General features: G+C 46.3%; 1 protein-coding gene across 1 annotated transcript in view; it reads right to left on the reverse strand.

Moving 5' to 3' along the window:
• Window positions 1–22,542, reverse strand: part of GALNT14 (polypeptide N-acetylgalactosaminyltransferase 14) — a 137,361-nt gene extending 114,819 nt beyond the window's left edge. The window contains exons 1-2 of the mRNA XM_006016548.2: window positions 22,483–22,542; window positions 13,341–13,510 (exon numbers count right to left, since the gene is read on the reverse strand). Of these exons, the coding sequence (XP_006016610.1) occupies window positions 13,341–13,510; window positions 22,483–22,536 (224 nt within the window). The 5' untranslated portion in view covers window positions 22,537–22,542. The remainder of the gene's footprint in view (window positions 1–13,340; window positions 13,511–22,482) is intronic.
• Between the last annotated feature and the right edge of the window lie 1,820 nt (window positions 22,543–24,362).

Consider the following 24,362-nt stretch of genomic DNA (forward strand, 5'->3'; position numbering starts at 1 on the left):
GACTCAGCTAATCCAGCCTCAGATCTTCCTGCCAGCAAATATCTTCTTTTGGCGAGAGAGCCCAAGTGACATACAGGATGTGGCCCAAATATAACAAATCTTATTTTGGAATGAAATCAGTCTCCCGAATTTGCCCAGAGAATATGCTAGCAGCCAGAACCCCAGAGCAGGGGACACAACAATCTCAGTTGGGTACTATTGGCTCTGGTGTGTGGGGATTGGCAGCTAATACTAAAATATGGAAGAAAGAGGGATCCAAAATCCATTATATCCAGTAGCCTAAGCATCACACGGCACAGGCTGCGAGCCCAATTACACAATACTTAGTGTTCCAGAGTGCAATGAATTTACAAGAATAGCCCCAGTGATGTCAATGGGAGTTTGCTTAAGTGGGCACCACAGGAACTGGTCACTTGAGTGGGTGAAGAACTCAGTAAAGAGAACAACACACTGGCTTAAGGCAAGTGCAACCTCCCAGAATACAGCTATGGTAGCACACCTCATCTCGAGCCTCATCCAAGCTTTGCCAATACTCCTAAGTCCTGATATGAAGCATCTGCTGCTGTTCTGTTATGCACCTGTCACTGTCCTCCTTATATATATCTCTGCCAGTCCCCTTTAATCTTGATTTGCAGCAGTTTTCTGGCCCCCACCATATGCAAAGCTTAAATAGAAAACAGGTTGTCATGCAACATCACCAGTTACAAGGCCGTAAAACAAAGTTCGCATTCACATAATTGAGAGTCCAGACAACTAAGGATCTAGTGTAGCACTCTGTATAAGTAGGAAAAGAGCATGAGCTAAACTAAGGCAGGCCCTTGGGAGTCTGTCCACTCTCAAAGGACACTGAATTAACAGAACTACAAAGATGAAAACCTCTAGGGTCAGCCACAAGAAAAATACAAACAGCTTTAAAGCACAGTTCTCTGAAATGTACAGGGATTCATCTAATTGGTAGCCTTGCCAACCCCACATAGGAACCAAGAGGTTTTTTGCTGTCTCATGTGTCACCACTGGTAATAAGGATTCTTCAGTCTACATTCTGCCCTTTTGACTTCAAATACACCTGCACAATCCTATAATCTTCAAACTCTGCCCTCAGCTTCACCCAGGCAGCCTCAGAGACTAAGGGTAGAGTTCAGCTCTGCAGATACAGCTTAGGCCCAGATCCAGAAAGGGAGCCTAGCTGCATCCTTAGGTGTTGCAGCACCAAACTTTCAGGCCTTTGTAGAACTCACAACTATGAGAAAGGCGCCTAAGCTTCCTGTGCAGCACATGGGGTGAGTTATGCACCCTAGAAAGAGATTCACAAAAGCCAGCATGAAGAGTGGAAGAAAGGGTCACCCAAAATAGAGAGTAGAAAACTCTGGGGATGGAGGTTACTACTTAATGTAAAATACATCAACAACACTTAGAGCAAGGACTTGAACCCAGGACTTCACCTCCACAGGTAAGTGCCCAACCAACTTAAGTAGAGTGTCCCGGTCCTGTTTTCTCTGTCTGTCTTTATCTGACTCTATGAATCTTTAATGCTAGGGACAGACATTCAACAAGCCTGAGCCTGAATTGATTCAATCTTTGGAGGCTAATCTAACCTGACTAGGCTGAACTGGTTTGAAACTGGACAGACATTCTCACTAGACTGAAGAGATTCAGGCACATGCCTGCAATGGCTCAGGCTAGAAGCCGGGGGGGGGGCAGGAGAGCAGCCTTCCCTTCCCTTCTGCAGGGAGCTGAGCTGAGGGGGGGCGTGGCTAGGCCCAGGCAGGACTCTCTGATTAGGGAGGTCTGCCTGCAGTCCCAGGCTTTTCCCCACTTGCTGCTCAAGGGGTGGGAATGTTGCCAGCCCTCAGCCCTGGGCTTGCACCCTGAGGCAAGGGGTGGGAGGTGCCATGCATGCATCTGTTGATAATACAGAGCTTTTCAATCTCCCTCCCCACTTCAGCTGCTCAAGGGGTGGGGGTGTTGCCTGCCCTTAGCCCCGAACTAGCACACTGAGGTGAGTGGGGGGTGTGTGGTGCATGCATCTGTTGATGATACGGTGCTTTTCAGCTTCCCTCCCTGCTTCGTCATACTGTCTGCAGCAAACTGACAGGTGAGCAAATCAGCTGGGGGGAGGCGGATAACAGTCTTTATCATCCAATTAGCAAAACAATAGCCTCTCTCCACATTATTTCAAACTTCTCAAACAGGTTATCACCTGACCTGTTGATTAGCTCCAAAAGCCCTAACTGGTCACTGTTCTGTCTGCCTATCCCAGTGAAATTGGAGAGAGACATACACACAGACACCCCTCAGCATTAGCTAGCATACCACATACTGGTTATGGTCCCTGCTAAGGATTCTATGAAGATGGAACAACTGCAGTTGGAGGAGTTGACAGTGCACCCACTCCAGCAGCCAGAGGAAGGCACGAGTTGGAATCTCCTCAGATTGTAGGGGGATCTAACGGAGGCCTCCTATTTCCTATGCAAGTGCTCTCATAAGCAATACACTGAAAGAAAGGCAGGTGATGGTTCTTCCATCTCCCACAGTGTTTTGGAAGGAAGCAGTGCCTGCACTTTGCACAGAGCCCCATCTGTAGGTCTGAAGTTAGCAATGCTCTGAAAACCCCTATCATATCAAGCCTCACAGGTGAGATAGGTGAAAAAACACCTATTTTGGTCACCTGGAAAACTTTAATGTAAAAAACTTAAGATACTTATCAACTTTAGTCACCCACAGGGTGGGTTGGCAGCTGAACAGGAGTTTTGATGATCAACAATTTGGTCTCAGATGTCTAAGTCCAGTCCAAGCCCTTCTTCAGACACCTAAGTCCTGTTGGTATATAGCCCTTAGGTACCAATCATCAAGATGGATAAGCTAGAATATCATGGAACTCCCTGTCTTAAAGCCACATACTGATTCTGTATGGCTGAAAGAAGCAATAAAAACATATTTCTCTTGCTAAAATGAAGCAGGCATGAGACTCTGAACACACACAAGTGTCTGCAAAGTGATATCAGACTATTTCTGCCGCAGTCACTTTTCAGACACTAACGACTCTAAGAGGATCCCCTTGTGGCATAGGAGATAACATTAAAAAGAGCTCTCAGGTAGCCAGGAAAGGAAAAGACATGAAGCAGACATCCCTTTGGTGGTACAAAATACGGCAGTGTTGAGATTGTTTCTAGTTGTCAGGACATAGTGCTCATTTTGATTCATTTCTAAGCAGGTTTGGTCTAGCAGACTCCAAGACAGTAACTAGGTTTGGAGAAAGACAAGCCAATGTGAGAAATGAAAGAACTTTTAGACAAGGGGATGTTGTCAAAACTTAATTGCTCTCACTTATGACTTTCGCTACTGTGGGGATATTATATAATTGTCAATAGTGCTTGAATACAATTCACTGCCCAATTCAATTCTGGCAGACAATATGCCGTTGAGCAGCAAAAAAGGATCGAAGCACATACACAGACACTACACAATTGCACCCGCCAGCCTTCCGTGCACAGAGGCTTGCATGATGTACTGTATTATTTTGTGCACACCCACCAGTTACCCGCCATGTCTACAAATATATGCACATTCTAAACATGCAAAATATGTAAACTCTGCAACCACACAGATGCATACTCCACATGTAAGCATGGATGGGTCCACATCACACACACACACACACTCCCTACATGCACCATGAGTATCAAACAAAGGCATGAGGAGGCACTGCACTCCTCAGGACTTAAGCGTATTCTTTCTGATCACTATTCCAGTACCTTTTGCTTGGAGGAGTTCATATGTCCTGGGAGCCTCTATACCAGTCCAACAAGAGCTGGTTCAGGCAGTGATAACGAACGTGCAGCCAGAAGGAATCCCAGGACTTTTGGGTTTTTGCTGCATAGAGGATAAGTCATAATACTAATGTGTTGCTTAGTGCTCATGCTCCACTGCTACGTGAGCTCTGCAGTGATACCAATTTTAGTTTCTGAGAATTCAAGATGTCACCCCTCCACTGTGACTGCTGCTAAGAAATGTGACAGATTTAACCCCTAACTCCTCTCTACCAGGAAACTCGCCTGTACCTGCCTCCACAAGGACACCACCAGTTCTGGACAGATTATGCACCCATAATATTCTCTCCTACCAGGCGTCACGGAGTGGTGCTGCACAGGAGGTGAGGATAAGAAATGAGAAGGTCCTGCACTGATACTCAGACCTTACACCAAAGGGAATACAATTGAGTATGTTTACATTTGGGGGGGTGGGGGCGGGTATTTGAATTGGATGTGGATCTTCAAAGAATTCCCTGCCAGAGGAAATGATTGGAAAGTTCAGCTTCCCATCCTGTCAGTCTCTTTATCACCTACTTACTTCTCACTTCAATTCCATTTAACTTTAGCAACTCCTCACTCCAGCAATAATCTCTAGCAGTAAACATAGAGGTTATTGTGGAGGGCATCAGAGGTATGTCACAGCAACTCCACACTCTGGGTAGCAACAAGGCACAGCGCAACACCAGCAGACACAGTGCGCCAATGATGGCATTACTGGCCACCACTGTGACAGCAGCTATTTTTGCACCCCCTCCTCCCGCCCAAAGGCAGCACCTGGGACTGCTTCCCTGGTCACCCCCACTCAGTTACAATACTGCAAGGCATGCATGTAATTGGGTTTTTGATGTAGCTGTGTTGGTCTAAGGACATAGGCAGGCAAGGTTCTTTGAGTAGATGTGATATCTTTTATTAGATCAACTGAGTAGTCGGAAAAAAGTTCTTAGCAAGCTTTCGGGTGCAGTCGCCCTTCGTCAGGCAAGGGAAGATTTCTTGGAGTGTCAGACCAGCACAGACTCCCTATGCCTGATGAAGGGTGACTGCGTCCGAAAGCTTGCTAAGAACTTTTTTCCGACTACTCAGTTGATCTAATAAAAGATATCACATCTACCCAAAGAACCAGGCGTGCATGTAAAGCATTTTAGCACCTAGGATGGCAAGTGCTGCAGAAATTAAGTGCAGTTTTGCCTTACAACAGGATTTTGGAGGACTTCAGGCTTGGCCTCTTAGTTCTTGCAGCTCATGAGAAAGTGGCTACTAAGTGTTGTTGTTAATTGTAACTCACATTACAATTGGGGTGGCAAAAGCAAGATGAGCGTACAAAATTTCATTGGATGAAACCATTTTCTATGCCACAATATAAACAATGAGAGAGAATATTTCAACACCTAGAAACACTTTAGGGACAGTATCCCCCTTCCCCCAGAGTCTGTCCTCTCCTGTATTCCCCTATCCCATTTCCTCCTCTCTGCTTTACTACTGTCAGGAAGAACAAACTCAAAGCCAGCATAGTACCAGCTAAGACTAGCAGCAGCAGTGTGTGCATGCCCATAAAACCAATGGAGCATTTTGAAGGTGGAGGTCAGTATGACTAGCATATGGAATAATAATACCGTGAATACTGGAATGTCTGAACTCATTGGGAGGTGTCTGCTACAGATGGAAGAAACCCAGAAGCCATCACTAAGAATTCTTATGGCTTTGGGCAGTATATCCCATTGCTGACAGTTTTCCAACCCACTGAGCAGTAGTATAAACCTCAGCTCCAGTCACCTCATGCACAAACTGACTCACTCTGTAAGCTTAGTTCCCATTTTATTTTTGCATTTCTGAGTGGGGATTTCTCTGGTGGGATGTGACAGTGTGGCTATCCAAAGCTCCATGAGTTGATAACAGCCTCCAGTGAGTTAGCTAGTGAGCACAAAGAAGTCATGCACCAGAGTATTTTCACTGTGCTATGGATATGAGCCACTCACAGAGGCAGATTTGGCCTTGCAACATTATAATAATGAGGAATTACTAACTTTGCATGGAGCAAGTGGAAGTGCCTTTGTTCTGTGGGAATGTGAAATTTGTAATGCTTAAGGGTTGACTGAAAGACGACTGTGGGGTGGGGACATGAGAGTCACCAGAACTGTAACTAGGCAAAGGAAAATTTAGGCTGGTCACCAGGAAAAATTACCTAACTGAGGTCTCAGACTCTGTAATGTTTTCCCTGGGGAAGCAGTCAAAGTCCCACTGGCTGAATCACTGAAAAACAGAGCACTGGGAACAATCCTGCCTTGGCAGGGGATAGACAAGATGACCTCATAGGTCTTTTCCATCTCTAATTCCAATCACTCTATGGTTTGTCATTGTCTGATACAGTTTCACCAGCTGTGCGTCAGGGATGAAAAAAACAAATATTGCTAAGCAGCTGGATGTCAGTGCCATTTTTCCCCCCTAAACGTTTGCCCCTTCTCTGACCCTGTGGCAGGAGCCTGCTGTTCAAAGCATGCCAGGTTTTGTATATTAGGCTGTTGCTGGCAATTCCAGCTGCTTAGCTAGACTGGGGGGGGAAAGAGCAGGGAGATTTTCTGGAACCATCCTGGAGAAAGAATCACGTTGAAGTGGAAAAACTTCAAGGGAAAATGTTAGTACGTTCTCCCATGTCCTTGGGTGCTCCAGTCCTCTGCTCATTTGTAAACCCAGCCACAGCCAGTCACACATGGGTGGGAGAAATGGCCTGGAGAGGAATTCACCCAAACCTAAATTCAGATGGGATCTCTGAAACGCCAACCCTTTTAAAATGTGAACCCAGGATCCAAATAATCCCAAGCTATAAGGAAGTTCAGGGTCAGTCGAGGAATGAACTTTGCTCCTCCTCTTCTCTCTTCAACTAGCTGCACCAGACCCTGCACACGCAATGATGCCCCATTAGATTTGGAAAGAGGTGGGAAAGGGCTGTGAAGAGCACTGCTCCCATTCCTGGTCCTCCAGACACAGCCCCAGCTAGTGATCCCTTTGTGGATCACCTGCTGATAATTTTGCCCTAACAAGCCAAATCACAGCTGAAGGAGCTGCAGAGAGGGAGAGGAAGATGGACAAAAGGAAGGGGCATGGCTGGAAGAGCAAATGAAGGGGGGATGGAAGGGGGAAGCAGAGAAGGCCTCTTCAGCTGAACTGAAAACTAAGGGCAGGGGGTAAGAGGTCTGCTGTGAGCAGTGATCTAGAGGAGGCAAGGACAGCAGCTCTTAGCCAGCCCTTGGGTTATAGTCTGAGCTCTCTTCAAAGATGACAGCTGAATCAGCATAAGGTGGCCCTGCTGGACACAAAGGCGCTTTTCCCACAGCCTGTGGGTGAGAAGAGCAGACACTCCATTGTGCTTTAGTCAGCACATAGAAGAATGAACTGAAGCCTGTGATCTCTCAGGCAGGACCTCTTCATCAGTGTGTGTTTGTGTGTGTTGCACCTAGCAATAAGGGGCCACAACCTTAGCTGGAGCCTCTAAGTCAAGGGTGGGCAAAATGTAAGATTGCCAACTCTGACTGAAGCTATTCTGGGAGAATTTTTTTCCCAACATGATGTAATGTCATTAATTTCATTTGCTTAAAACATCCTATTAAAATCTCCCAGCTTGATTTCAGTAGTCACTGGGAGATCAATGCCGATTCTGGTAGACTCCCAGGCAATCCATGAGGGTTGGCAACCCTAGCAAAATGGTGGATCCAGCATGCGGTTAGGCTCCATTTCCCAGCAGTGCCTTCCCACACAGCTCCCACCTGGTATGCATAAAGACCCCAGAAGAACAAGGCCATGACAGTGTGGGGCCACCAAACCAGGGCTCTGCCCCAGCCCAGCCTGGCCCTGTGCTGTCATGGCCCCGCACTCCTGGGGTCTCCATGAAGACCACCCAGGAGCCACATGGGCATGGCACACAGCTAGGTGAGGAGCTGCTCCAGGGCCAAGACCAGGACCTTGGGACAGTGGCAGCATGGGGCTCCTGGCATGCCCCTGCCCATAGAACCCACTCTTCCCTGGCCCTGGCCATCACCAGCCCAAGGTCCTGGGGTATCCCTGGCCTCACTCACCCATCTCACTCCCAGCTGTGGCCCTATCCCAGCCACCCAGCTGTGAGCCCTGGCTGCACGGGTCCTCTCCCCAGCAGTGGGTATGGGGCAGACGGGCAGCGGGACTGGGTCCAGTGGCAGCAGCCAGAAGGTGCTGCCATCACAGTGGCTACTGGGACATGGAGTCCACCATGAGCCAGATCCAGCCCACAGGCTGGACTTTGCCCACCCCTGGTCTAAGTACTACAGTACTAGACTCACCTCTGAGGTGACACCTGAGTGCTCTAGCATGGACTTGATGGATCACCTTTGATTTAAACTAGTGTGGGTGGAAGAAGAACTGGGCCCTGTATCTCCAGCCTGGCTGGAATGGAAACCTCTTGAGGAAGGATGCTTCCAGTCTTATTTGTGGACCAAGGTGGTTCAGATGCAGCTTTCTGGATGCATCTACAAACTGAACACTTTGTAGCTCACCCATCATTGGCAACAGATATTTTTCAGTTTCCCATGCTTGTCTAGTGGAAAGTGTCTGGCTCTGGTGCAGGTTCAGCCCCAACTGCCACAAAAAAGGCAATTGCTTCCAAAGTGTTTAGCCCCCTTCCAGCCCCTCCATCTCCTCAATCTTTTCCACTGTGCAGGCCATCAGCAGCCAAAAATCTCCCTGCTGCAAAAGTCAGACATGACAGGTCCCATTTACCCACCACATTGTACTAGGAAATCAAACAAACCATCCCCAGTGCCTCCATCCAATGAGACGTAGCAACAAGGTCTGTTTGCAAAATGCACCAGAGTGCCAGAGTGTCTCTGCTGCTGCTCCCCAAACAGCTGCACAGTGAACATATATGCCTTCCGTGGAGGGCTTTTAAAATGGTGTTTTTTCCCTCCCCTTCTCCCCTCTGCAACCCACAGGCTGTCCTGCCCCAGATGTTTTTTAAATCTCAAGGCAGCCCCATTTCCTTGGTGGCTGCTCTAATGCTTGGCTAATGGTGCATCATCTGCAGCGTTGTTCAGACATATTCAATAAATCAGAATCCAATTACCGGGGTAAGGAAATTGGAAACAAATGTAATTAGCTTTGGCCCCTCCCATGAGCTGTGCCCTTGCTTCTTCCTTAATAAGGATGTTCCCTTTTAAAAGCACTCAGCACAGTGGCATGCACCTGGGAACAAGGTGCTGCCAGGTCATTTCTTCCTGACCATGACAGGGCATAGAGGAAGGGTCCATTTAGCTTGGTTTTGCTTTTTTTATTAGAGCAGATGGTTAATATCTCATGCATTCATTCTCCCCAAGAATAGCACGCTCACACTCTCCACAGCTATAGCAGGCGTCCATCAGGGCTGGCACCTCCCCTCCGGAGGAAAGAGCATCTGGCCTCACTAGGCAAAAGGAGTGAAAAATCACAGACAGCAACTGTGCAGAAGAACCGGTGTGATTCTAGCACCAGAGCTGGCCTTGAGCCTACCAATAGGATCTGAATATGGGAACTTAATGGGGCTGGGGCAGATCCCTCCTCTACCTCTCTGAATTTTAAATTCAGGCCTGGCTTCAGACCAAAGTCTCTAGTCCAGGCTCATCTATTTCTGCTGATAAAGGGGAGGATTCTGTCAAGCTCTGAGCTCCATTAGGAGCTGAAGGTTGCACCATGTCCTTGGAAAGCAAGTAAAGCCCCATTATAATTCAAACCAAATGAATCAAGGCGAGAGAAGAAGAAAGAGGGAATGCAAGGGAACGAGGTATTTGCTCATCTCTGGTAAGACATGGTTAGGATTTCTCCAGCCTCCCAAGGCAGGCCAGGCCCCTGCCCCTCCAGGGCCTGAGAAGATGATGCCCAAGAAAAGGTGCAGAATCTGTACTGCGCTGCCAAACTGACGAGCAGCAGCTGCTTCTTCCAGTGCTACAGAAACCCTTTAAGTCACACACTGCACTACATGCCATTAGCTTCCCTCCTCAGCATGAAACAACACAGAGCTGGGATCAAGGGGGAACCTTACTTCTAATTCTGGCTCTTCTCACCAGCTAAGCAGGCCTGGGCAAGTCAGCCAGTCTTTCTGCACTTATATTTCCCCAGATGTGAGTCATGTTCAAAGCAGGGGTGTTGAGTTAATTAGCAAATGTTTGTCTAGTGTACGGAAAGGAAAGGCAGAATCTGAAATAACTGTCCTTACAGGGGGTGACTGTGTCCCCTGCATCCACATGTAGGGTGGGGTTGCCTCAGTCCCATGTCTCAGCCTCCCATGGGTAAAAATGGGAGAGTGAAGGTCTCTGTGGGCCTGTGGGGAGGGAGGGGCAATCATCACCCTCCATCATCAGACTGGGGTTCAAGGAAAAAACAGATTAGAGTTAGTAGTGGTGAGGATGTTTCAGGACTGCTGCTAGATGAGACAGCCCTAAGTTATCTCTTTTGGAAGGACACCAGGAGGAAGCTGGTGTAGGTCATGGAGCCTTGTGCATGTTCCTGGCCTCCCTCTTGAGCACATGGCACACATCCTTGGTTCCCAGAACACAAACTTGACTCCATGGGCTATTCTTCAAGGTAAAAGTGCCACCCCTTCCACCTGCAGTCGGAAAAAGCATTGCAAGACCCTCAGTATGATTTCCTACCATGACTGTTCCTACAGGAGGAAGCAATAGAGTCCATTATTGCTACATGAAGCTCACTGAAATGACAAAGCCAGCCATAACATACCCACAGGACATAGGGCAGCATTTCCCCACACCCCCAACAGAGGGAAATACAGATTAAAGTGAAGTGAATTTATTGTACAGGAACGTGCCAGAAAACTTTGCCTAGATACAGTTGAGGTTGCCCATCTAGCCTCTCATCATCTCTTAGTGCTGACAGCACGCAGCTGCTGCCTGTCAGCTTCCCACAACTACCATTAGGGGAATCTATCACCCACAAGTAAAACTTCTCCATAATTACGATAGAAGATTTCCCAAATGGCACAGATCCACCTAAAGCTCAAGAGGCCCTCCAGAGCACACAGCAAATTTCTGTGATGCTCTTGTTCAATGTTCTCCTTGGGCTGATGGAAAACTAGCCCAATAAATTCTTAAATTCCCCTGCCTCATTCCTCCATTTTCACCATTTCCCAAGTGATCCAAGTAAACAGGGAGCAATTCTGCTGTGCTTGTTGCCATATTTTTGTGTTTCAGCACAAGATTTCTGAGAACTGGAGGAGACCATGTCCATTTTAGAGGCGGCATGTATTCTCCCCCTCTCTTTCTCTCTTGCTGATGCTCACACATGGTCCTGTTCTCTCAAAATTCTGCCTGCCTTGCAGGAAAGTAATATCATTTTTTCCTCTAGGATCTCACAAGAATTCAATAGCATCCAGGCCAGGTGAAATTTTAAGTGACTAGGGTGTGAGTGCAATGCATGAGACTAGATAAACATAATTGGAAGAGTCGATCGCAATAAAAATAATCCCAGAAAAATTCAGACCCTCACTCTTCATATTTACAAATCTGTCAGAGAATCTGGCATGCTAATTTCACATTAGCACTCAAGAAACCTAATGAAATGGGCACTGAATAGTTTAGGCCTAACAAGTAGGTTGTCTTTATATTAAATAAAATGGAGGAGATCTCAAACATCAGAAAGCTAAAATAAAAATCATAGTGTTGCCAGCTTTGATGTTGTTTTCCCTTCTCTTAAGGCCCCGGGACGTCATTCTCCCCCTGTACTCGGCCTTGGTGAGGCCGCAGCTGGAGTACTGTGTCCAGTTTTGGGCTCCACAATTCAAAAAGGATGTGGAGAAGCTTGAGAGAGTCCAGAGAAGAGCCACGCGCATGATCAGAGGTCAGGGAAACAGACCCTACGATGACAGGCTGAGAGCCCTGGGGCTCTTTAGCCTGAAAAAGCGCAGGCTCAGGGGTGATCTGATGGCCACCTACAAGTTTATCAGGGGTGACCACCAGCATCTGGGGGAACGTTTGTTCACCAGAGCGCCCCAAGGGATGACGAGGTCGAATGGTCACAAACTACTTCAAGATCATTTCAGGCTGGACATAAGGAAGAATTTCTTTACTGTCCGAGCCCCCAAGGTCTGGAACAGCCTGCCACCGGAGGTGGTTCAAGAGCCTTCATTGAACACCTTCAAGATGAAACTGGATGCTTATCTTGCTGGGATCCTATGACCCCAGCTGACTTCCTGCCCTTTGGGCGAGGGGCTGGACTCGATGATCTTCCGAGGTCCCTTCCCGCCCTGATGTCTATGAAATCTATGAAAGTTCCTGGAGTCATGAGATTCGCAGTATGAGTGGACCCAGGATCGTGATGACATGGGTACAGCCACACCCTGTTCAGCTGTGTGCCATACACATAGTGAAGAGAACCCATTATGCATGTGCCACACAGCCAAAAAGGGTCTGCCTGCAACCCCTTACTGTGATTCTAGATGCCAGTAAGCTCTCAGACCTCACCAATATGCCAGCACAGCTCTTGCTGGGTCTGCGTGGGGTTCACCTGAAGTCTCTGCTTTCAAGCAGCTCCGGAGACTGCTTCTGTTCACTCTTCCTTTCCCTTCTCCTACGCTTCCCCTCCACAAATTCAGGAGGGGAGGGGATAAGAAACAATGGTATCAGAGCTGAATAAAAGCAGGGGCTGCGCATCACCCCCTGGGCTCATAGCACATGTCAAGCTCCCAGCAGGAGCTCCACTGACATGCTGACATGCTCTGACAACTCACTGTGCATGGAGCGCACAAGCACAAAAGGGTGCGACGGCACTGCTGTACCCCCTCTGGATCTATCCTTGATTGCAGAGAAAAGTTTGAGCACGTGACCTAAGTGCTCCCTGAATACTCAGCAACCAGATGGGGAATAAAAAACACCCCAAAATTAGTTGGAGGGGGAGGGGAGGTTGCTTGTTTGTTTTTAAATCTTATGATTTTGAACAAAACTGATTTTTTTAGGACCCAACTCCTGCTTTCTATGTATCTGTATTGGTGATGCAGAAATCATTAAAACGGCTCTATTTTAAATTTCAGTGCAATTGATCGACGTCATTGCCGGCAGTCCCTTGATACGAGGATGACAGAAATCTATAGGTAAAGCCAAACATGGCATTGCTATTATTTGTACAAGATAACTTGAATTGAAAATGACTAAACAGGAAGGAAACTGACTATTCCCATTTCGCTGCCCAAGTGAAATGCAAAGTTACCAAATGGCATAGATACTGTTTAAACTGTATAATAATGTAGGATAGTATTAGGAAGGCATGCAAGGAAAATCTGCTTAAATCAGTGTAACTTTTATGTCACTGGGGCCTCTCAATATAAAAGTACCCTTGAGACAGGCTCCCAGTCCTAGCCCAGTCTGCTGTAACCTTGGCCCATTCGCATCCTACTGGTGTAGGTTTCAAACTCACTGAAGCACACGCTCCAAGGAATGGCCAGTTACATCCCTTTGTAACAAGGGCTGCCTCTGAAACATGACATGACCAGAAGAGGAGAAGGGATGGGGAGGAGGCAAGAACCTGTAATGTCTTGTGTCGCGGATGGCACGGTCACTGGGAATCCTCTCACTCTCCCGCTGGTTAAAGGCGTAGAGTCGGTACGGGTCCTCTCCACCCTTCCATTTCCGGGCACTCAGGTACCTTCTCTCTTCAAACTGATCCCAGAGGTCATCCCAGTCCACATCAGAACCCTGCACACACAAACAGTCAACCCTGTCAGAACAGAGGGGCTGGAGCAGGATAGAAGTTTCCCTTTACTAATTAGCCATCCCCATCAATGAACCTGCATTTATTGCTTTCAGCTGAGGATCCAGCCCATGACAGGCCTGGTCCAACTCCCATTGCTTCTTACAGCAAAGATCTTTACTAACTTTCATGGGAGTTGAGCTAGGCCTTCTGCTAGAAGTCAACAACATTAGAAAACGTTGTATTTTCCAACAAGGCATCCCGCAGTTTCTTCAGTTTCCCTGATTTAAAAACATCACATGAAGGGGGAACCTGCCAACTCAGATTGACAATGACTCATTTCAAAGCAAGTTCAGAAGATTCCACTTTGAAATGGCATGCCCCAATTTTATCAGGTTTTTATTTCATTCCTTATTTAAAATGTTTTATAGCAGGCTTTTTCCTTCCCCTGCTGCTATTTAGAAGTCTCTCTTGGGTGGCTCAATAGCATCTTCTTCTAATATGCTGGAATCAGCCCATCCCATTCTAGTTCTATGACTATGTCTGCCTAGATCACTAACTTTGCTCCCATTCTTAGTAGGAGGCACCATCTTTCAGGGCCTAGGAAAAAGCATGCAAGTCATATCATCATACTAATGCACAAGGCCCAAAATGCAGGTAGCCATCAGCAAAGCATAGAAAATCCCTGCACACAAAGCATTGCCCAACATCTAATGTACAGAAGATGGAAAACAGAGAAAGTAGATTTCCCTTAAACTATTCATAATGGCATTAATTTGGGGGGATTCTGTGCCAAAAATGGGGTATACACTTCAGATGGAAAGATCATTTCCAGGTCAATGATATCTGTTTAAAAGGCGTATCTTTATAGCATAATCTTATTCCTATCCAGTAATTACAAGATTAACCACAGATTAACAACAACACCTCCACAGCAGCAAGTCCTTAGGTGAACTTGAGTGCTCACATGGCAGTAAGCTCTCAGTTGAATCTGGCACCAGCTCACCACGAACCAAAGCATCTCCAATAGGCCTGGACAAGGCACTTGAGCTTGATTTGCACTTTAAGCACTCCTTGTCAAATGGCCTGGTACAACAGCTGTGCTGATGCAGAGTGTGATGACTGAGTCACAATGCCCGTTTCCCTCACGCCCCACGGTACGTTAGTCAAACAGCAGCAAAGTATCCTGGGACATGTCATCCTGACCACTTGCTCAGACCACAGTGCCATTTTCAAGGTAGGGAGAAGCCACAAGCTGCATTGCTCAAAAAGCGTTGGAGGAGTCACAGGGCATCCTTTTGCTGAGCAGGACACAATGGCTATGTGCCAGCTCAGAGGAGACTAATACAATGTGTACCTGATAAGATCACATCATTACAGCAGCACAACCTCTTTGATCTCAGCCTATGCGTAATACGGAGAGATTCAAACATTTACAGATGCCTCAGCCCCAAAGAAAATTGTGATCTTATCCAATAATTGATCTACTTTTTTGTTAACTCCATCTCAAAGCTGCTTTCACCTGCTAATGGCACAAAATGAAGCTTTTGAAACAGGCGATTTTTATCCCATAATTGATTTTATTCACAACCGACAGCCCATTTTCTGTATTAATAGGCAGGGGAGGGGGGAGCAATGACTCCAGCAAATGAACTGCCTGTGCCCCATACAGCAGTTCTAGCAATGGGACCAGAATATAATTCCCCTATGATGTCCCTTCTCATGCTACAAAACAGTTTGCATGAGTGTGAAGGAAACACTGGCCCCTTCTAAAAGCTGGATGCAGCTCCCACTGAAGTTGGGGGTGAGGGAATAGACCTTCCATTGCTTACAATGCCAGTTGGGAGTGGGACCATTTAAGCAGCAAATGCCACCAACAGCAAGGCCTTTCACCAGAATGTGACAGAAGCACATACAGGGAGAAGTTCAGAAGAAGTATGGCACTTCCTGGTGCTCAGAAAAGCAAGTCTCAAAGCCCTCAAGACTCTGTGCTTGTCCCCAAGGCTAGGGACAGAAATTACACATAAACTGGTATAAGTGATTAGAAACAGGTTCAAATCTGTAAAACAACAGTAGTTCAGTGCACATAGACTGCTTTCAAAATGGCCAAAACCGATTTAAGATAAACCTGGATGGATATAGCATCAGACTTAACTGATTTAGGTTAAATTGGTTTATTGAGCTTCTGTCCCAAATCCCCTCCAGATTCAAATTAACTCACAGTCCCCCAGCACCTCCCCCACAAACTCTCCCTCGTAGGGTGGGTTGGCTAGCCTTGGCCCAAGCTGTCTGCTCCAGGGAGGCATGCTCTAGCACCCCCGGCTTCTGGCCTGGGCCATTGCAGGTATGTGGCTGCATTTCTGGAATGTGTCTGTTCACTTGCCTATCAAAGATTGACTCAATTCAGCCTCAGGTTTTTTGATTGTTTGTACTTAGCCCTAAGCATCTCATGGCTTTATTGAAGTTCCCCTCATCCTCTCTGATGACCATTCCCACAGTTCCTTTACCATTGCTTATTCTGTTGGGCCAAATTCTGATCTCAGTCACATCAGTGCAAATCAGAGCTAACCATGGGCAGATCTAGAATTTTGAAGATGCAGGTGCAGATGGTGACATGCATCATCACATATAACAACACATATTTTTCTCCAGTTAAAAAGAAACTAGAAGCTTGACTAAAACTCCAGGGGCCTAGGGTTCTGTTATTCAGTTTAAGATTGAAGCAGAAACAAATAGAACATCATTGGAATAAGTTAAAAAACAATCTGCAGGGCTATGAAATAAGAGCTTCATTACCAGGGGCAGCTAACAGAATTGCAGAACCAAGGATAGCAAGATCGGTGGAACATCATGGCCATTAAAAAGAAGAGAAGGTCATTCACACCCAAGAAATTAAGAGTTTAGAAGGAATCAGGTAGAGGATGTTGAGCCATGAAGTCAAGTGACTCCTTTAGCACTGCATGAATGGAAATGCTGCTGCCACTGCCAGGCAGTTGGTTTTAAACTCTGGGTGGAGCATGAACCAAGGGGGAGTGCGAGTATACCAGTGCACTCCACCCTCCCAGATCTGTCCCTGGAGCTTAAGCTTACCCTGTTGTTCCTCACTGGAATGATTTCTGATCTACCCCACTGAAATGGAGATGGGAAACTGGTCCCATGCAAGAACAGTCTTCAAGGACAGGGACATTCAGGTTCATGCTGAACTTATATCTGCATGACTCCACTGTCCTCCTTGGAGGTACTCCAAGATTTACCCAAAAGTAAACAAGACCACAATCAAATGCCCACTTCCCTATGTGTCTGTCAAGCACTAGGCTGTATAAATAATAATCAGCTGGTTTTGATCTGCTCTCTGCAGGGAAGTTTCATCCCTGCTGGAACTACAGCTGAACCCAACTCCACCGATGGAGCTTCCACAGGTGCAAATATGGCCCATGGTGCCTTTCAGTTCCATCTGCTCGCTCTACTAACCAGGAGAAGCATTCCTCCTTTTAAACCTGCTGAGCCAAAGCAACAACAGGAAAGTGAGATGGATTCTATCCCAGCCCTGGTCTCTGCTACCACACTGTCAGTCCCTCTCCGATTGCCGAATATTTATCACCAGCCACGCTGCAAGAGGCAGGAAGACTGTGACTTTATTTTCATGCCCCAGGGTGTGTGCGCAGTTGCTGACAGATAGAAAAATTATCTTTTGACTTGTAGATGGAGTGCATTTGGCAGAGGAAATAAATATGGAGCTTTGCAGTGTCTTTTTTTTTTTTTTTTTTTTTTTTTACAAGCACTTTTCTGCTTACTCCTGCTCTACCTGGGCTTCTGATGACAATCACAGCACTACCTAATGTTTGGAACATCAGTCCAGCTTTCCAGGACACAAAGAGTGATAGAAAGTTATTAAAACCTAAAGGCCACCACAGTCCATCAGGAAGTTTACGAGCAGACGGCTATATGAAACAAGTTTGCAGGCTCTTGATAGGAGTGCGGTATATTGCATGATAAATATAGTTTATGTTTTTTTAAGGCATCTTGTAAAACATGATTTACCAGGACAATAAAGGATCAGGGAAAAGAGAGCCGATTGCATCTCAGTACCACTAAAGCCCTGCAGATTATAGTCTGAAACAACCCTCAGAGCCCCAGTTCTGTTGATGCAACTGTCAAAGAGTGTTAGGCCCCAAATTTCAGTTCTGTTTCAACAAAAAAGCTTTATATAATTTAAATAGGAATAGAAATGTTTCCATTTAAAATGGCCTTTTCAAATAAGTAGGGCTTTTTTTAATGAAGCGCAACAGCAGCAAGTTAGACAGGAAATCAAAGAAAAGAAAAGGTCTATAAACATGAAATGAAACTGGGCAGCAAAATATTACACATTTAAAAACCCATAACTTGCATCTTTAAATAGTAAAGATAAAGAAACGGATCACTCTATCCTGTGTCCCTCATTATACATTTCCCTGAACCTTGTATAGTACAAAGTGCACCAATGCAAAGTGAGTGCAAATATGGGTGAAGCCAAGATATCTGGTCAGTGTCCCTTTAAGATCTTGACACAGCAGCCACCACACCTGGGCAGCCTGGCTAGGCAGTATGGCACTTTGACCTTCTAAATGACTGTGCTGCAAAAGACTGTGGGTAGTGGGCAAGTGTTGACTGGCTTGATCTGGACAGTTGCCAAATAGCATGGCATAATGGACAGATTGGTTCCAAGAAAATGCAATTAACTAGCTGCTGTGAGGTCAGCCATATGTTTCAGGCATCCCTCTTAGTTCTTGCAGTGTTACAAGGACACCAGTCGTGAACACAATGTAAAACCCAGGAGTTAAGAACACAGGAGAGGGACTGGCATTTTGGTGCGCTCCAGCTAGGCTGGTGTGCTCAGCAGGCATGGCAAGGAGGTCAACTACTGCAGCTGACTGAAGAGGATTTTCTGTTTCTAGACTATGATATTTGACAGAGATTGCCCACATCTAGTTATTCAGTCAATGACATGATCTCCATTAGGCTAAACATTCTTTCCCTTAGGTCCCATGATATTAAAGGCACATTAGGCTGGACAGTGCAAAGGAACACAGGACTGGAAGGGATTTCCTGGGTCACCAAGTCCAATTCCCTGATATCATAGGCCATAGGATTATTATAATCCCTCCCTTAAACTTATCAAACTCCATCTTAAAACCAGTTAAGTCGTTCTTTCTCCCAAGGTCACACTAGAAATTTGTTTCAGAACCCCAGTCCAACAATGATTGGGAATTTTCTAATTTCTAGCCTAAATTTATTTTTTGGCCAATTTTTCCTATATTTTCCTGTGCCATAACTGTCCATGGGCACTGTCGAGTCTAATGTGCCTATTAATGCACAGCAATAGGCTCCAAAGCTTATTGCTGCAGGGTATGCACCTGCATGGGTGCCCAAGATCATAGCACATTGAGCCAGGGCAGAGCAGCCCTGGTTAGCAAGGGGCCCCAGGGGTCAGCCTACCAACCCAGGGCTGCTCCCCCTGGCTCAACATGCTGTGAAGGGGCTGGCTGGGGCACAAAGGTGCTTCAGTGTGTGGCTAGCCGGAGGCAGCCCCTGCACTGTAGCACCCTAGTGCCCCAGCCAGCCTCTCCAGAGTCTACATGTGTGCTGCTGCAGAGTTTTTTACTTCTCAGCAGGCTAGTACTTGTATTTACATTACATTTAAATTAGTTTACTCCAGCCTAATAGGGGAGCACATGCAGACACAGAGACATTTACTGTGCAGCTAATTAATCTATTGCACAATAAATATCTTGTATAGACACATCCCATTAGCTCCTTTCCCTCTCTGTCGTTTACCTGCTTAAGGTTTTTTGGAGAGTGGTCATGTCCACTTGCCACCTTCATCTTCCTAGGCTAAATAAGTCAAGCTGCTTTTAGCCTTCTCTTGTAATTATCCGTCCCCTTGCTCATCCTTGTAGCCCTCCTCTGATTATGTACTAACTTGAATTCTTCATTTTTTAAATTTATTTGGAGCTTCTAATAAACCAAAAAAGCAGTTATTCACATAGATGTATCTATCACCCTGTGCATGAGCCACTAAATGGGCATTGCTTGACAATATACTTTTTATTAGATCAAGGTCATCTTTGTTCTAATAGAATCCAAGTCACAGGATGTCATGCACTTAATAAGGTTGCTCATCTTATATAGAAGGCATGGTAGATTTGCACCTTATAGACTCATTATCACCTTATATAGATAGGAGGTCAGACTTAATCTGGATACTTATTTAGATTCTGCCAAGTTTACTTCAGCATCTTGTTCAAATTTGTATTGGGATGTACCCACCCTCATATACCAAAATACGCTTGAGATACAATTCCTTTCCTCCAGAGCCATATGCAGCTGAGGAAGGATATTTAGGCCTAAACATGCCTTGGCACTGTAGCTAGCCATCTACCTTGGAGAGTGACAGAAGTCAAGCCTTATACAAGGTAGCCAAACAGAAAGCTTCCCTGACCTTTAGGTAGATGACTTACCTGTTCCTAGAGGGAAAGGGAAAAGCAGTTAAAACTGAGATGGGAAAACCCCTTCACTCATTCAGGGACAGCACATCAGTTATGGATTATTGGATAAGATCTTCATTATAATATTTCCACCATGTATTATCACCTCTTCCTCGCACTAGAATCCTGTCTTGGGAGTTATTTAACTGATGTGCAGAAATCTAAATTTAATTTATTGTGATCTAACTCACTTTAGAAGCCAAATTACCCTGCACTAGAGAAGGATCAAGTCAATATTCCACTCGCCTTTCTATTTATCTTCTGCAGGGCTCCTCTCTCTGTGTTTCATAATCATTTTCTCTCATGTCCTGGTAATAAATTTTTTTTTTTTTCTCCGAACTAGGTAATTTCTCTTTCAATGCTGCAGTTTAATGGTTAGCATTAATTATAAGAAACACAGTCACTTCTTAAAGAGTCTGAGAGACTAAATGAGTCTACAGCAAAGAGAGAGAAAAAAGCCACTCACTGTCTGATAAAACATGGACAGTGGACCACCGCCTATTTTTAGAGGAACTGGATCCCAACCTTTTTAAAACTGTACAAGTTGCTGTGGTCTTCAGTACAGGCCTGTAACTATTATGAAGTTGGCACACAAGACAGGAGAAATCATATTCATGTTAGTCTTAATCCAAGAACAACTGACGACTGAAGAAGCTAAGCTTTTTTATTTGACTTCTCAGTAAGTGTTGGCCCAGGCTTATTATGATGGTTTGGGCTAGCTACTAGGGCTGTGCGAAACACCATAGTTTTGTGCTGGCATCTGTTTCACCCTTTCAATGGGACAGCGTTTCGTTTCGTCATTTCATTTTGTTTCAAAGCACTGTCCCGTTTCATTTCGTCAAAACTGTTTTGCTGTTTCAACACGTTTCGCCCACAGGCTATAATGGGGAATCATGAAAATGCCTAAAACCTTGTCATTTCTTACCTGATTTGGATGAAAATTGTAGAGGATGGTAGCCCCTTCTGGGGGCATGAAACCTGCCAAGTTTCAAGGAGGTAAGTGCAGAGGTTTCTCAGAAACTAGACCTCAAACTTTAAAAAGAAAAACTCGTGACACTTGCCGGCAGCGGCAGCCTCCTGTCATCCGGCGCAGATCCAGGGGCCCGCACCCCCAGGAGGGCTGCGGGGCCATGCCAGCCTCCTCCTGAGGGTGCGGGTCCCTGGATCTGTGCCAAATGACAGGAGTCTGCCACTGCTGCCTGGGACCGGTGCTGGGTGCAGCCCACACCCAGTGCCAGGGAAGACTGAGGCTGCCGCTGGCCCCAGGCAGCAGTGGCAGCCTCCTGACACCTGGCCCAGTGGCGGGAGGCAGGAGAGAGCAAGGGCTGTGCTCCAAGTGACTCTGCAGCCCCATACAGCACAGCCCAGCGGTGGGAGGTAAGCAAAGCCAGGGCCATGCTCTGACTCCTGCTGCCAGGCTGAGCTCCATGGGGCTGCGGAGCCACACGGATCGCAGCCCTGGCTCTCACCTGCCTCCCGCCACTGGGCTGCTTTGAAACTCAAAATGTTTTGAAACTTTTGAAATGTTTCAAGTGCCCTCATTTTGTTTCAAAGATGTTTCAAAGCTTTTTGTTTCATTTCACTTTAGCTGTTTTGAGCTCAAAACACATCAAAACAGCTTTGAAACGAAACACTCAGTGAAATTTTGCACAGCCCTACTACCTACTATGAGCGGGAACACCTTGTACATAGCAAAAATGGGTAGATTTGGGGCTGTGGGCAGAGCCGGCCCACAATTTTTTGGGTCCCCCTGCCCTGAAGAAGCCGCCGGTGGCAGCAGAGGCAAGGGGAGGAGGGTGGTGGTGAGCAGCCAGATGTGAAGCCAGTGGCAGCAGGGGAGGGGGAGTGGTGAGCAGCTGGACGCAGGGGGCCCCTTGGCTGCAGGGCCTCCTGCAGCCGCAGGTTTCGCAGTATAGGACAGGCCGGCCCTGGATGTGGATAGTACTTGGCAGTGTTTCAATCCACACTAACTGAGAATTTACCTTTGTTCCCCTTTTCTCTCTGAGCCATGTAAGAGGATAAGCAGTACCATGTAGCAGTACCATGTACAGGATTGGCAGTACCATGTACAGGTACTGCCAATCCTGTACTCAGACCATGAGAACAAAATGCTTTTTTAAAACTACTTTAAGACCCTTCAATTCTAGGAGTTTGACCTATAAAACAATCCCTGTGTATTCCAGTGTTTCACTGTACAGGGATTGAAAATTATTCAATGTGAATAACTCTTGCAGAGACATTGTCCAGGTTTTCAGATTTCAGACCACATACATACTAGAAGTGGCTTTTCCTGTTCAGCTGTGAAGACAAGGCTCTCCTTGTGTTTCTTCCTTCGAGGGGGTAACCATGAGGCATTTTTTTAGAAATGAATAAGAAATATGTCTAATGCAGCCCACACAAGCAACAACAGCAACAAAAAACTAGCACAAGAGGCATACTAGACCATTCCTCACCTGGGGAGAACAACAGATCTGGGTCCCTGGGGAATCAATTAGATAGTGCCACATGGAGGCAGTACATGCTCTAAACAAAATCAGCAGCACTCATGCCTGCTAGAAGTCAATAGAGTTACACCAGGGATAGATTTTGTCTAATAAGTTCAATCACCCGCTCCCTGACTCCTTCCTGCTGCCCTCCCCCAATCAAAACCCTGAGTTATCATCCCTGTGAGGAGGTCTTCAAGAAGAGTATGGAAAACCTGGCCTTATTTTAACTTCTGCAGGTAGGCTAGAAACAAAATTCATTCCAAATGGGATCTACCTTATTACACAAGGTACTCGACACTTTCCCAGCTGATAGTAACACATGCTGTGAACAGCCTCTTCCTCCTTTACCAGGTTGCTAAGTAGGTTTCTCCAAACCACCTGTAGCTCATTAAACAGAGAGAGAGAGAGAGAGAGAGTGAGAGAGAGAAAGTCTCTCACTGTGACAGTCCATTAAAAATTGAAAGTCTCTAAGCACAAAACTGTATTTCCTCATCTGCCTCTTAAATCAAGGCTCAGAAAAGGGAAAGGGAGGGTGGGGGCTGAGGGGCGGAAAGAGAGCAGGTCATTAGCAGCGAAGACTACGATTTTCCAGCGATTGTTAATGCTTTGTTTATGTGGATTTCTATGAATATGACATTTTAATGGCATAATAATTGTGTGATTACAGTGCAACAGAGATTGCTGGAGCGGGAACAGAGGAGTGAGTCGCTCTGTGCGATACAGCTGTGGGGTCTTCAGTTTCCCTTAAAAAAGTTCAACCTGCAACCAGGCATCCATAGCATTTCCCTCTAGAGCTCCTGAGTCAGGCAACCGCTGTTCTACTGCATACACCTACTCACACCAGGGTGCTGCAATCTGCTCCAATTACAGGTGCCACAAGTGGCAGGGTCAAACCCTCTCCTTTCTCACCTGTTGTTTTCAGAACAGCTAGGGATAGTGCAACTGTGCATTTACAGGGACATGATACCCAGTGCTATACCCAGCTTAGGGCTGCATGGGAGAATGACTAGCACCAGACCATGCTGCTGTGCAGCTCTGAACACAGGACAGCAGTAAGCAATCAACAGTGCTATGGAATGAGCTGGTACGTATTATTCACTCTGCCTTGGGCACTGCCAACCACAGCGCTACATGGTCCTGAGGGTTATGCTCAGACATGTTATTCAACCCACTCCTACCTGTTGCCCAGAAAGGTGCTATGTGCAGTAATGAGCCATGCTGTGCTACTCAGGCCCTATAATTGGCCCCAGGGCTCCAGGATTCAATATCCTTGAGATTAGCTATACAAACAAAAACCACATTGTGCTTACAAACCTGGCGCTGCCAGCCCTAACAGAAACAGCTCAGAGAAAGGGGTAAGCAGATCTCTAATGCTAAATCATCCACATGGCTGACAGCCTTGTTGGCCAGCCAGGCCCAACCTTGCTGAACTCAAGAAATTCTATGATCTCTTTTGATCTCAGGGTTCAAAGGGACCCCAAGGGACATCTAGTGGAACCCCATGCACAAATGTAGGAGGCACTATTCCTATAGTATCCCTTTGTCTGAAAAGTGCATCAAGAGGAATACTAGGTTTTGCTGAGGACAGAATGAACACAAACTTCACCCATTTGTCCTGGGAGTATGGATGAATCTTTGTTTTACATAGGTCCCATGGGACATTTGGGTTCTTTGTATAAGTAGATGAGAATGCCAGACCAGGCAACATACCTCTGCATCAACAGGGAGGTGGGCAATGGATCAGACTGGGGAAGTGACTACATTACAGGCAGACAGAAGTGACAATTTTCACTTAATCTGGCCTCAGAAAGTGGTCTACAGCTATGACCTAACAAGTGTTGCAGAGC

Source organism: Alligator sinensis, unplaced genomic scaffold (genome assembly GCF_000455745.1).
Source record: "Alligator sinensis unplaced genomic scaffold, ASM45574v1 scaffold138_1, whole genome shotgun sequence".
In the NCBI taxonomy this organism is placed as follows: Eukaryota; Metazoa; Chordata; order Crocodylia; family Alligatoridae; genus Alligator; species Alligator sinensis.